This window comes from Hyla sarda, chromosome 6 (assembly GCF_029499605.1).
Source record: "Hyla sarda isolate aHylSar1 chromosome 6, aHylSar1.hap1, whole genome shotgun sequence".
NCBI classification, from domain to species: domain Eukaryota; kingdom Metazoa; phylum Chordata; class Amphibia; order Anura; family Hylidae; genus Hyla; species Hyla sarda.
This window is the reverse complement of record NC_079194.1, coordinates 38,542,115-38,555,970: the sequence shown is the minus strand read 5'-3', so window position 1 is coordinate 38,555,970 and position 13,856 is coordinate 38,542,115. Positions and strand designations below refer to the sequence as shown.

General features: G+C 44.1%; 1 protein-coding gene across 1 annotated transcript in view; it reads left to right on the top strand.

The window, feature by feature from the left end:
* The window catches only part of LOC130275494 (coagulation factor XIII B chain-like), a 429,154-nt gene that overhangs the window by 36,049 nt on the left and 379,249 nt on the right, over positions 1 to 13,856 (top strand). The window contains exon 2 of the mRNA XM_056523540.1: positions 12,036 to 12,218. Within this exon, the coding sequence (XP_056379515.1) occupies positions 12,036 to 12,218 (183 nt within the window). The remainder of the gene's footprint in view (positions 1 to 12,035; positions 12,219 to 13,856) is intronic.

Below are 13,856 nucleotides of genomic sequence, written 5' to 3'. Positions count from 1 at the left end.
ACCCCATATGTGAGCGCAAAGTGCTCTGGGGGCGCACACCAAAGGCCCAGAAGGGAGAGCGCACCATGTACATTTGAGGTGATTTGCACAGGGGTGGCTGATTGTTACAGCGGTTTTGATAAATGCAAAAAAACAAAACCCCACATGTGACCCCATTTCGGAAATGACACCCCTCACGGGATGTAATGAGGGGTGCAGTGAGAATTTACCCCCCACAGGTGTCTGACGGATCTTTGGAACAGTGGTCCGTGAAAATGAAAACTTGTACAGCCCACTGTTCCAAAGATCTGTCAGACACCAGTGGGGGGCAAATGCTCACTGTACCCCTTGTTATGTTCCTCAAGGGGTCTCGTTTCCAAAATGGTATGCCATGTGTTTTTTTTTGCTGTTCTGGCACCAGAGGGGCTTCCTAAATGCGATATGCCCCCCCGAGCAAAATTTGCTCTCAAAAAGCCAAATATGACTCCTTCTCTTCTGAGCATTGTAGTTCGCCCATAGTGCACTTCAGATCAACTTATGGGGTACCTCCATACTCAGAAGAGAAGGGGTTACAAATATTGGGGGGTATTTCCTGCTATTAACCCTTGCAAAAATGTGAAATTTGGGGGGAAACACACATTTTAGTGGAAATTTTATTTTTATTTTTTTTACATATGCAAAAGTCGTGAAACACCTGTGGGGTAATAAGGCTCACTTTATTCCTTATTACATTCCTCAAGGGGTCTAGTTTCCGAAATGGTATGCCATGTGTTTTTTTTTTTTGCTGTTCTGGCACCATAGGGGCTTCCTAAATGCGACATGCCCCCCGAGCAAAATTTGCTCTCAAAAAGCCAAATATGACTCCTTCTCTTCTGAGCATTCTAGTTCGCCCATAGTGCACTTCAGGTCAACTTATGGGATACCTCCATACTCAGAAGAGAAGGGGTTGCAAATATATGGGGGTATTTCCTGCTATTAACCCTTGGAAAAATGTGAAATTTGGGGGGGAACACACACATTTTAGTGAAAAAAAAGAAAAAAATTTCTACATATGCAAAAGTCGTGAAACACCTGTGGGGTATTAAGGCTCACTTTATTCCTTGTTATGTTCCTCAAGGGGTCTAGTTTCCAAAATGGTATGCCATGTGAGGGTTTTTTGCTGTTCTGGCACCATAGGGGCTTCCTAAATGCAACATGCCCCCCAAAAACCATTTCAGAAAAACGTACTCTCCAAAATTCCCTTATCGCTCTTTTCCTTCTGAGCCCTCTACTGCGCCCGAACACTTTACATAGACATATGAGGTATGTGCTTATTCGAGAGAAATTGGGCTACAAATATAAGTATACATTTTCTCCTTTTACCCCTTGTAAAAATTCAAAAATTGGGTCTACAAGAACATGCGAGTGTAAAAAATGAAGATTGTGAATTTTCTCCTTCACATTGCTTCTATTCCTGTGAAACACCTAAAGGGTTAAAATGATGACTGAATGTCATTTTGAATACTTTGGGGGTGCAGTTTTTATAATGGGGTCTTTTGTGGGGTATTTCTAATATGAAGACCCTTCAAATCCACTTCAAACCTGAACTGGTCCCTGAAAAATAGTGAGTTTGAAAATTTTGTGAAAAATTGGAAAATTGCTGCTGAACTTTGAAGCCCTCTGGTGTCTTCCAAAAGAAAAAACTCGTCACTTTTATGATGCAGACATAAAGTAGACATATTGTATATGTGAATAATTTTTTTTTTTTTTTTTATATGTAATATACATTTTCCTTACAAGCAGAGAGCTTCAAAATTAGAAAAATGCAAAATTTTCTAAATTTTCATCAAATTTTAGGATTTTTCACAAGGAAAGGATGCAAGTTACCACAAAAATTTACCACCATGTTAAAGTAGAATATGTCACGAAAAAACAATCTCGGAATCAGAATGATAACTAAAAGCATTCCAGAGTTATTAATGTTTAAAGTGACAGTGGTCAGATGTGCAAAAAACGCTCTGGTCCTTAAGGCCAAAATGGGCTTGGTCCTGAAGGGGTTAAATCAATTGGTGCCAGAAAGTTAAACAGATTTGTGAATTACTTCTATTCTAAAATCTTAATCCTTACAATACTTATCAGCTGCTCTATGCTCCACAGGAAGTTCTTTTCTATTTGAATTTCCTTTTTGTCTGACCACAGTGCTCTCTGCTGACACCTCTGTCCATGTATAGAACTGTCCAGAGCAGGAGAGGTTTGTATTGGGATTTACTCCTACTCTAGACAGTTCCTAAAATGGACAGAGGTGTCAACAGAGAGCATTGTGGTCAGGCAGAAGGGAAGTTCAAAAAGAAAAGAACTTCCTCTGCAGTAGACAGCAGCTGATAAGTACTGGAAGGATTAAGATTTTTAAATAGAAGTGCTTTACAAATATCGTATTTATCGGCGTATAACACGCACTTTTTAGGCTAAAATTTTTAGCCTAAAGTCTGTGTGCGTGTTATACGCCGATACACCCCCAGGAAAGGCAGGGGGAGAGAGGCCGTCGCTGCCCGCTTCTCTCCCCCTGCCTTTCCCGGGGTCTAGAGCGCTGCTGTCGGCCCTTTTCACCCCCTGGTTATCGGCGCCGCTGCCCGTTCTGTCCCCCTGACTATCGGTGCCGGCGCCGATAGCCAGGGGGAGAGAAGCGGCGCCGACAGCCAGGGGGCATAATTACCACCCCATCCCGGTGGCATAATTATCTGAGTCGGGTCCGCGCTGCTCCAGGCCTCCGTCGTGCGTCCCCGGCGTCATTGCTATGCGCTGAACGGCGCGGCGCATGACGTCAGAGCGCCGCGCCGTGCATAGCAACGACGCTGAGGACGCACGACAAAGGCCTGGAGCAGCGCGGACCCGACTCAGGTAATTATGCCACCGGGGATGGGGGGTGGCAACGGGGCAGCGGCGCCGGCAATGGGTGCCGCTGCCCCTTCTCTCCCCCTGGCTGTCGGCGCCACTTCTCTCCCCCTGGCTATCGCCGCCGGCACCGATATTCAGGGGGACAGAACGGGCAGCGGCGCCGATAACCAGGGGGTGAAAAGGGCCGACAGCAGCGCTCTAGACCCCAGGAAAGGCAGGGGGAGAGAAGCGGGCAGCGACGGCCTCTCTCCCCCTGCCTTTCCTGGGGGTATATCGGGGTATACACGCGCACACACGCACCCTCATTTTATCATGGATATTTGGGTAAAAAACTTTTTTTACCCAAATATCCTTGGTAAAATGAGGGTGCGTGTTATAGGCCGGTGCGTGGTATACCCCGATAAATACGGTATATGTTTAACTTTATGGCACCAGTTAATAATGAAAAAAAAATTCCAGTGGAGCACCCCTTTAAGCCTAGGTTTCCACTTTGGATTTGGGTGTTTTTTTATTTATTTTGACCTGAAAAAAATTAAATAAATAAATATTGAGTAAATGGGGGAAAAACACCAGAAAAAACACCAATACAAAACCAATGTAGCTTTTTTGATACTGCTTCTTTGCCTCCCATTGACTTCTATTATAGAAAACCCCAAGATGTATTAACAAAAAAACACCATAGTCTCAACATGCTGCAAATTTGGAAAACTGCCACTGAGCCTAAAATAGCACAAAAACTTCCAAGAAGAGTAAAAAAAAATGCCAGGTGGACGTTTTTGGAAACCTAGCTTGAAAAATATGTGACACAACAGGAAAGACACTAGAAGTAAGATACACCAAAAATAAGCACATACAGTGACAAATAAGTGATACAAAATGAATGAAACATAAATGGACTTCTCTGGTAAAGCAGCCTATAGTCCTCTTAAAATAGAATTTGCATAGTAACTGGCCGTTTTTCCCGCACACTGTAAAAATGTATTAGGTGCAATGTTTTTATAAATAACAATCCTCCTAGTAAAATAGTAGGTTATTGTAAAATAGGGTTATGTGAAAGAATATTGAGAAAATTATAATTCAAATATAGTTTCAGGAGATCTTTAAAAACTAAGTATGTGAAAACATTATAAAGTGGTGCTGGTAACACAAATGGTCAAAGGGGTTTTTATATATATCAACTGGCTCCGGAAAGTTAAACAGAAGCTGAGTTGTTGTTTTCTGCAGGTTATTAGTACCCGGATGCATAACTTTACATTTATCCACATTGAACCTCATTTGCCAAGTGGATGCCCAGACACTTAGTCTATCCAAGTCATCTTGTAACTTATGCACATCCTCTATAGACTGTAATGTGCTACAAAGCTGAGTTGTTGTTTTCTGTCTAACTGCTCTCTGATGACTCACGTCCCGGGAGCTGTGCAGTTCCTATGGGGATATTCTCCCATCATGCACAGCTCCTGGGACGTGACATCATCATTGAGCAGTTAGACAGAAAACTTCATAAGCTAATAACTATTGGAAGGATTAAGATTTTTTAATAGAAGTAATTTACAAATTACTTCTATTAAAAAATCTTAATCCTTCCAATAGTTATTAGCTTATGAAGTTTTCTGTCTAACTGCTCAATGATGATGTCACGTCCCAGGAGCTGTGCATGATGGGAGAATATCCCCATAGGAACTGCACAGCTCCCGGGACGTGAGTCATCAGAGAGCAGTTAGACAGAAAACAACAACTCAGCTTTGTAGCACATTACAGTCTATAGAGGATGTGCATAAGTTACAAGATGACTTGGATAGACTAAGTGTCTGGGCATCCACTTGGCAAATGAGGTTCAATGTGGATAAATGTAAAGTTATGCATCTGGGTACTAATAACTTGCATGCGTCATATGTCTTAGGGGGGATTAAACTGTCAGAGTCACTGGTAGAGAAGGATCTGGGTGTACTTGTAGATCACAGACTACAGAATAGCATGCAATGTCAGGCTGCTGCTTCCAAAGCCAGCAGGATATTGTCTTGTATCAAAAGAGGCATGGACTCAAGGGACAGAGACATAATACTCTCCCTTTATAAAGCATTGGTACGGCCTCACCTGGAATATGCTGTTCAGTTTTGGTCCCCTGTATATAAAAGGGACACTGCGGAGTTGGAAAGGGTGCAGAGACGTGCGACTAAACTAATATGGGGCATGGAACATCTTAGCTATGAGGAGCGATTAAAGGAGTTACAATTGTTTAGTCTTGAGAAGAGACGTTTAAGGGGGGGATATGATAAACGTATATAAATATATTAATGGCCCATACAAAAAATATGGAGAAAAACTGTTCCAGGTTAAACCCCCCCAAAGGATGAGGGGGCACTCCCTCCGTCTGGAGAAGAAAAGTTTTAGTCTAAAAGGGCGACACGCCTTCTTTACCATGAGGACTGTGAATTTATGGAATGGTCAACCTCAGGAACTGGTCACAGCAGGAACAATTAACAGCTTTAAAACAGGGTTAGATACATTCCTGGAACAAAATAACATTAATGCTTATGCAGAATTATAAAACTACATCCCTTCACTTCAATTCCCTGGTTGGACTTGATGGACGTATGTCTTTTTTCAACCATACTAACTATGTAACTATGTAACTATGTAAGTTCAGAAGCTAATAACTATTGGAAGGATTAAGATTTTTTAATAGAAGTAATTTACAAATCTGTTTAACTTTCCAGAGCCAGTTGATACATATATAAAAAAAAGTTTTGGTCTGGAATACACCTTTAACCCCTTAAGGACCAGGCCATTTTATACCTTAAGGACCGGAGCTTTTTTTGCAATTCTGACCACTGTCACTTTAAACATTAATAACTCTGGAATGCTTTTAGTTATCATTCTGATTCCGAGATTGTTTTTTCGTGACATATGTTACTTTAACTTAGTGGTAAAATTTTATGGTAACTTGCACCCTTTCTTGGTGAAAAATCCCCAAATTTGATGAAAAAAATGAAAATTTTGCATTTTTCTAACTTTGAAGCTCTCTGCTTGTAAGGAAAATGGATATTCAAAATATATATTTTTTTGGGTTCACATATACAATATGTCTACTTTATGTTTGCATCATAAAATGTATGAGTTTTTACTTTTGGAAGACACCAGAGGGCTTCAAAGTTCAGCAGCAATTTTGAAATTTTTCACAAAATTTTCAAACTCACTATTTTTCAGGGACCAGTTCAGGTTTGAAGTGGATTTGAAGGGTCTTCATATTAGAAATACCCCATAAAAGACCCCATTAGAAAAACTACACCCCCCAAAGTATTCAAAATTACATTCAGTAAGTGTATTAACCCTTTAGGTGTTTCACAGGAATAGCAGCAAAGTGAAGGAGAAAATTCAAAATCTTCATTTTTTACACTCGCATGTTCTTGTAGACCCAATTTTTGAATTTTTGCAAGGGGTAAAAAGGAGAAAATTTTTATTTGTATTTCAAACCCAATTTCTCTCGAGTAAGCACATACCTCATATATCTATGTTAATTGTTCGGCTGGCGCAGTAGAGGGCTCAGAAGGGAAGGAGCGACAAATGGTTTTTGAGGGGCATGCCGCATTTAGGAAGCCCCTATGGTGCCAGGACAGCAAAAAAAAAAACACATGGCATACCATTTTGGAAACTAGACCCCTCAGGGAACGTAACAAGGGGTAAAGTGAACCTTAATACCCTACAGGTGATTCACGACTTTTGCATATGTAAAAAAAAAATATATTTTTTTACCTAAAATGCTTGGTTTCCCAAAAATTTTACATTTTTAAAAAGGGTAATAGCACAAAATACCCCCCAAAATTTGAAGCCCAATTTCTCCCGATACAGAAAACACCTCGCATGGGGGTGAAAAGTGCTCTGCTGGCGCACTACAGGTCTCAGAAGAGAAGGAGTCACATTTGGCTTTTTGAAAGCTAATTTTGCTCTGGGGACATGCCGCATTTAGGAAGCCCCTATGGTGCCAGAACAGCAAAAAAAAAAAACACATGGCATACCATTTTGGAAACTAGACCCCTCGGGGAACGTAACAAGGGGTAACGTGAACCTTAATGCCCTACAGGTGTTTCACGACTTTTGCATATGTAAAAAAAAAAATAAATGTTTTACCTAAAATGCTTGGTTTCCCCAAATTTTTACAATTTTAAAAAGGGTAATAGCAGAAAATACCCCCCAAAATTTGTTAGGCAATTTCTCCCGAGTATGGCGATACCCCATATGTGGCCCTAAACTGTTGCCTTGAAATACGACAGGGCTCCAAAGTGAGAGCGCCATGCGCATTTGAGGCCTAAATTAGGGACTTGCATAGGGGTGGACCTAGGGGTATTCTACGTCAGTGATTCCCAAACAGGGTGCCTCCAGCTGTTGTAAAACTCCCAGCATGCCTAGACAGTCAACGGCTATCTGGCAATACTGGGAGTAGTTGTTTTGCAACAGCTGGAGGCTCCGTTTTGGAAACCGTGGCGTACCAGACGTTTTTCATTTTTATTGGGAGGGGGGCTGTGTAGGGGTATGTGTATACGTAGTGTTTTTTACTTTTTATTTTATTGTGTGTTAGTGTAGTGTAGTGTTTTTAGGGTACAGTCACACGGGCGGGGGTTCACAGTAGTTTCTCGCTGGCAGTTTGAGCTGCGGCAGAAAATTTGACGCAGCTCAAACTTGCAGCCGGATACTTACTGTAATCCTCCGCCCATGTGAGTGTACCCTGTACGTTCACATTTTGGGGGGGGGGGGATACATCCAGCTGTTGCAAAACTACAACTCCCAGCATGTACGGTCTATCAGTGCATGCTGGGAGATGTAGTTTTGCAACCGCTGGAGGCTCCGTTTTGGAAACAGTGGCATACCAGACGTTTTTCATTTTTATTGGGGAGGGGGGCTGTGTAGGGGTATGTGTATACGTAGTGTTTTTTACTTTTTATTTTATTGTGTGTTAGTGTAGTGTTTTTAGGGTACAGTCACACGGGCGGGGGTTCACAGTAGTTTCTCGCTGGCAGTTTGAGCTGCGGCAGAAATTTTGCCGCACCTCAAACTTGCAGCCGGATACTTACTGTAATCCTCCTCCCATGTGAGTGTACCCTATACATTCACATTGGGGGGGGGGGGGGAACATCCAGCTGTTGCAAAACTACAACTCCCAGCATGCTGGGAGTTGTAGTTTTGCAACAGCTGGAGGCACACTGGTTGTGAAACACCGAGTTTGGTAACAAACTCAGTGTTTTGCAACCAGTGTGCCTTCCGCTGTTGCAAAAGCTACAACCCCCAGCATGTACGGACAGCGGAAGGGCATGCTGGGTGTTGTAGTTATGCAACAGCTGGAGGCATACTACTTTGGCTGGGGATTGTAGTTATGCAACAGCTGGAGACACACTGGTTTGCTACTTAACTCAGTGTGCCTTCAGCTGTTGCAAAACTACAACTCTCAGCAGTCACCGACAGCTAACGGGCATGCTGGGAGTTGTAGTTATGCAACCACCAGATGCACCACTACAACTGCCAGCATGCACTTTAGCTGATTGTGCAAGCTGGGAGTTGTAGTTATACAACAGCTGAAGGTACACTTTTCCATAGAAAGAATGTGCCTCCAGCTGTTGCAAAACTACAAGTCCCAGCATGCCCATAAGGGAATGCTGGGAGTTGTGGTGGTCTGCCTCCTGCTGTTGCATAACTACAGCTCCCAGCATGCCCTTTTTGCATGCTGGGAGCTGTTGCTAAGCAACAGCAGGAGGCTGTCACTCACCTCCAACGATCTTCGCCGCACAGGTCAGTCCCTCGTCGTCGCCGCCGCCGCCGCTGCTCCTGGGGCCCCGATCCCAACATTAACGCCGGGGATCGGGGTCCCCAGCACCCGGGGTGCACGTCCCGCACCCGCTCACGTCCTCCGGAAGAGGGGCGGAGCGGGTTGCGGGAGTGACACCCGCAGCAGGCGCCCTGATTGGTCGGCCGGTAATCCGGTGCCACCTCATCCCTGCTGGCTCTGGCTGTTCGGGGCCGTCTCTGACGGCCCCGATCAGCCAATAATTCCGGGTCACTGGGTCACTGGAGACCCGATTGACCCGGAATCTGCCGCAGATCGCTGGACTGAATTGTCCAGCGATCTGCGGCCATCGCCGACATGGGGGGTCACAATGACCCCCCTGGACGATATTCCCCGATGCCTGCTGAATGATTACAGCAGGCATCGGGCACCGGCTCCGCTCCAGATGGTTGCGGGGGGCCGGTAAAACACATGACGTTCTCATACGTCATGTGTCCTTAAGGACTCGGAAATGGAGACGTATGAGAACGTCATGTGTCCTTAAGGGGTTAAGGACCGGGGTTTTTTCCGTTTTTGCATTTTCGTTTTTTGCTCCTTGCCTTTAAAAAATCATAACTCTTTCAATTTTGCACCTAAAAATCCATATGATGGCTTATTTTTTGCACCACCAATTCTACTTTGTAATGACATCAGTCATTTTGCCAAAAAATCTGCGGTGAAACGGAAAAAAAATCATTGTGCGACAAAATTGAAAAAAAAAACTCAGTTTTGTAACTTTTGGGTGCTTCGGTTCTACGTAGTACATTTTTCAGTAAAAATGACACCTTCTCTTTATTCTGTAGGTCCATACGATTAAAATGATTCCCTACTTATATAGGTTTGATTTTGTCGTACTTCTGGAAAAAATCATAACTACATGCAGGAAAATTAATACATTTAAAAATGTCATCTTCTGACCCCTATAACTTTTTTATTTTTCCGTGTATGGGGCGGTATGAGGACTCATTTTTTGCGCCGTGATCTGAAGTTTTTAACGGTACCATTGCATTGCATTGATAGGACTTATTGATTGCTTTTTATTCATTTTAAATGATATAAAAAGTGACCAAAAATGCACTATTTTGGACTTTTTTGCGCGTACGCCATTGACCGAGCGGTTTAATTAATGATATATTTTTATAATTCGGACATTTCCGCACGTGGTGATACCATATATGTTTATTTTTATTTACACTGTGTTTTTTTTTTTTTTTTTTTTTGAAAAGGGGGGGATTCAAACTTTTAATAGGGGAGGAGTTAAATGATCTTTATTCACTTTTTTTTTCACTTTTTTTTTGCAGTGTTATAGGTCCCATAGGGACCTATAACACTGCACACACTGATCTCTTATACTGATCATGATTATCCCATAGGGACCTATAACACTGCACACACTGATCTTCATCATTGATCACTGGTTTCTCATAGGAAACCAGTGATCGACGATTCTGCCGCATGACTGCTCATGCCTGGATCTCAGGCACTGAGCAGTCATTCGGCGATCGGACAGCGAGGAGGCAGGTAGGGGCCCTCCTTCTGTCCTGTAAGCTGTTCGGGATGCCGCGATTAGCCGCGGCTATCCCGAACAGCCCGACTGAGCTAGCCGGCAACTTTCACTTTCGCTTTTAGCTTTTAGCGCGCGGCTAAATGGTTAATAGCGCGCGGCGCCGCGATCGGCGCTGCACTCTATTAGAGGCGGGTCCCGGCTTCACTATGACGCCGTGCCCGTTGTGATATGACGCGGAGTTACTGTGTAACCCCGCGTTATATCAGGAGAGCAGGACCAAGGACGTACCGGTACGTCCTTGGTCCTTAAGGGATTAAAGGGGCAGAAAATGTACAAATTTTACGATTTCTCACAAGTTGCTGAAAATACTTGTTCTTTTGTTTTTTTTGATATTCTTTTCAATAAACATTAAAATTGGAAAAAAATAAAAGAAAATGTACAAATTGCACAAAATGTTCAGAACGCTGGGGCAGGGGAGTACCCCTTTAAGAGTTTCTTAACCCCTTAAGGACACATGACGTACTGGAACGTCATGTGTCCACTCCCGATCTATAACGCGGGGCCACGGCGTGGCCCCGCGTCATAGCGGGTCGGGCCCGGCCTCTAACAACGGCCGGGACCCGTGGCTAATAGCGCGCGGCATTGATCGCTGTGCCGCGCGCTATTAACCCTTTAGACGCGGCGTTCAAAGTTGAACGCCGCGTCTAAAGTGAAACCGAAAGCATCCCGGCTAGCTCAGTGGGCTGTTCGGGATAGCCGCGGTGAAATCGCGGCATCCCGAACAGCTGACAGGACAGCGGGAGGGCCCCTACCTGCCTCCTCGCTGTCCGATCGCCGAATGACTGCTCAGTGCCTGAGATCCAGGCATGAGCAGTCATCCGGCAGAATCGTTGATCACTGGTTTCTTATGAGAAACCAGTGATCAACATAGAAGATCAGTGTGTGCAGTGTTATAGGTCCCTATGGGACCTATAACACTGCAAAAAAAAAGTGAAAAAAAAAAGTGAATAAAGATCATTTAACTCCTCCCCTATTAAAAGTTTGAATCACCCCCCTTTTCCAATAAAAAAAAAAACACAGTGTAAATAAAAATAAAAATAAACATATGTGGTATCACCGCGTGCGGAAATGTCCGAATTATAAAAATATATCATTAATTAAACCGCTCGGTCAATGGCGTGCGCGCAAAAAAATTCCAAAGTCCAAAATAGTGCATTTTTGGTCACTTTTTATATCATTTAAAAATGAATAAAAAGTGATCAATAAGTCCTATCAATGCAAAAATGGTACCGTTAAAAACTTCAGATCACGGCGCAAAAAATGAGACCTCATACCGCCCCATACACGGAAAAATAAAAAAGTTATAGGGGTCAGAAGATGACAATTTTAAACGTATTAATTTTCCTGCATGTAGTTATGATTTTTTCCAGAAGTCCGACAAAATCAAACCTATATAAGTAGGGTATCATTTTAATCGTATGGACCTACAGAATACATATCAGGTGTAATTTTTACCGAAAAATGTACTACGTAGAAACGGAAGCCCCCAAAAGTTACAAAACAGCGTTTTTTTTTTTCAATTTTGTCGCACAATGATTTTTTTTCCCGCTTCACCATAGATTTTTGGGCAAAATGACTGACGTCATTACAAAGTAGAATTGGTGGCGCAAAAAATAAGCCATCATATGGATTTTTAGGTGTAAATTTGAAAGAGTTATGATTTTTTAAAGGCAAGGAGCAAAAAACGAAAATGCAAAAACGGAAAAACCTCCGGTCCTTAAGGGGTTAATCTTATGGTTTTGTCAAACCTTTTTGGACCTTGTTCCTTAATATCCTCTTTCTACTGCTTTGTTTTTGCAGGTAAAACATGTGACAGGCCTTACATAAATCATGGATCTATGTACTACAATTACAATTTTCCAAGACGCCTTGGAACATCTGTAGATTATCGGTGTGAGAGAGATTACCTGTCCCATCAGAGACAATACTGGGGGAGGATATATTGCACTGACCTTGGATGGAATCCAGAACCAAAATGCTCAAGTAAGAATCTAACCTGTTATATAAGTCTCATGAAAATGAAGTATTTCTTTCTTAAATGAATACAGTCATACATTTGTCATCATACTTTACTTTTCAGTTATCTTTTAAACCACTTAAGAATGCAGCCATTTTATTTGATAGTCTTTATTCTGTAGGTCCATTCGAATAAAATGATAACTAATTTATGTAGGTTTTGTTTTATTGATGAAAGTAAGGTCTATTATTTAACTCCTTGGGGACGAAGGGCATATGCATACGCCCTCGCATCCCGTCACTTAACCCCTTAAGGACACAGGGCGTATCCATACGCCCCCGTTTCATAGTCCTTAAGGACACAGGGCGTATGGATACGCCCTGCGCATTTCCGGCCCCAGCCGCTAGCTGGAGCCGAGCCGGTGCCGGATGCCTGCTGAAATCGTTCAGCAGGCATCCCGGCATATCGCCAAGGGGGGTCATTATGTCCCCCCATGTCGGCGATTGCCGCAGATCGCTGGTCAATTCAGTCCAGCGATCTGCGGCGGATTCCGGGTCAATCGGGTCTCCAGTGACCCGGTATTACTGGCTGATCGGGGCCGTCAGGGACGGCCCCGAACAGCCATAGCCAGCAGGGGTGAGGTGGCACTGGTGCCACCTCACGATCGCCCTGATTCGTCGGCCGACCAATCAGGGCGACTGCTGCAACCCGCAACCCCGCACTCCCGCAACCTGCTCCGCCACTCCTCCGGAGGACGTGAGCGGGTGCGGACAGAAGACCCCGGGTGCTGGGGACCCCGATCCCCGGTGTCCCTGTTGGGATCGGGGCCCCAGGAGCGGCGGCGGCGAGGGACTGACCTGCGCGGCGGCAACGGCGTGGAGCAGCAGCAGGAGGTGACTGACAGCCTCCTGCTGTTGCTTAGCAACAGCTCCCAGCACGCAAAAAAGGCATGCTGGGAGCTGTAGTTATGCAACAGCAGGAGGCAGACCACCACAACTCCCAGCATTCCCTTATGGGCATGCTGGGACTTGTAGTTTTGCAACAGCTGGAGGCACATTTTTCTATGGAAAAGTGTACCTTCAGCTGTTGTATAACTACAACTCCCAGCTTGCACAATCAGCTAAAGTGCATGCTGGGATTTGTAGTGGTGCATCTGGTGATTGCATACCTACAACTCCCAGAATGCCCGTTGGCTGTCGGTGACTGCTGAGAGTTGTAGTTTTGCAACAGCTGAAGGCACCATGAGTTAAGTAGCAAACCAGTGTGTCTCCAGCTGTTGCATAACTACAATCCCCAGCATCCCCAGCCAAAGTAGTATGCCTCCGGCTGTTGCATAACTACAAGATCCAGCATGCCCTTCCGCTGTCCGTACATGCTGGGGGTTGTAGCTTTTGCAACACCTGAAGGCACACTGGTTGCAAAACACTGCGTTTGTTACCAAACTCAGTGTTTCACAACCAGTGTGCCTCCAGCTGTTGCAAAACTACAACTCCCAGCATGCACTGATAGACCGTACATGCTGGGAGTTGTAGTTTTGCAACAGCTGGCTGTTCCCCCCCCCCCCCCCAATGTGAACGTACAGGGTACACTCACATGGGCGGAGGATTACAGTAAGTATCCGGCTGCAAGTTTGAGGTGCGGTAAATTTTCTGCCGCAGCTCAAA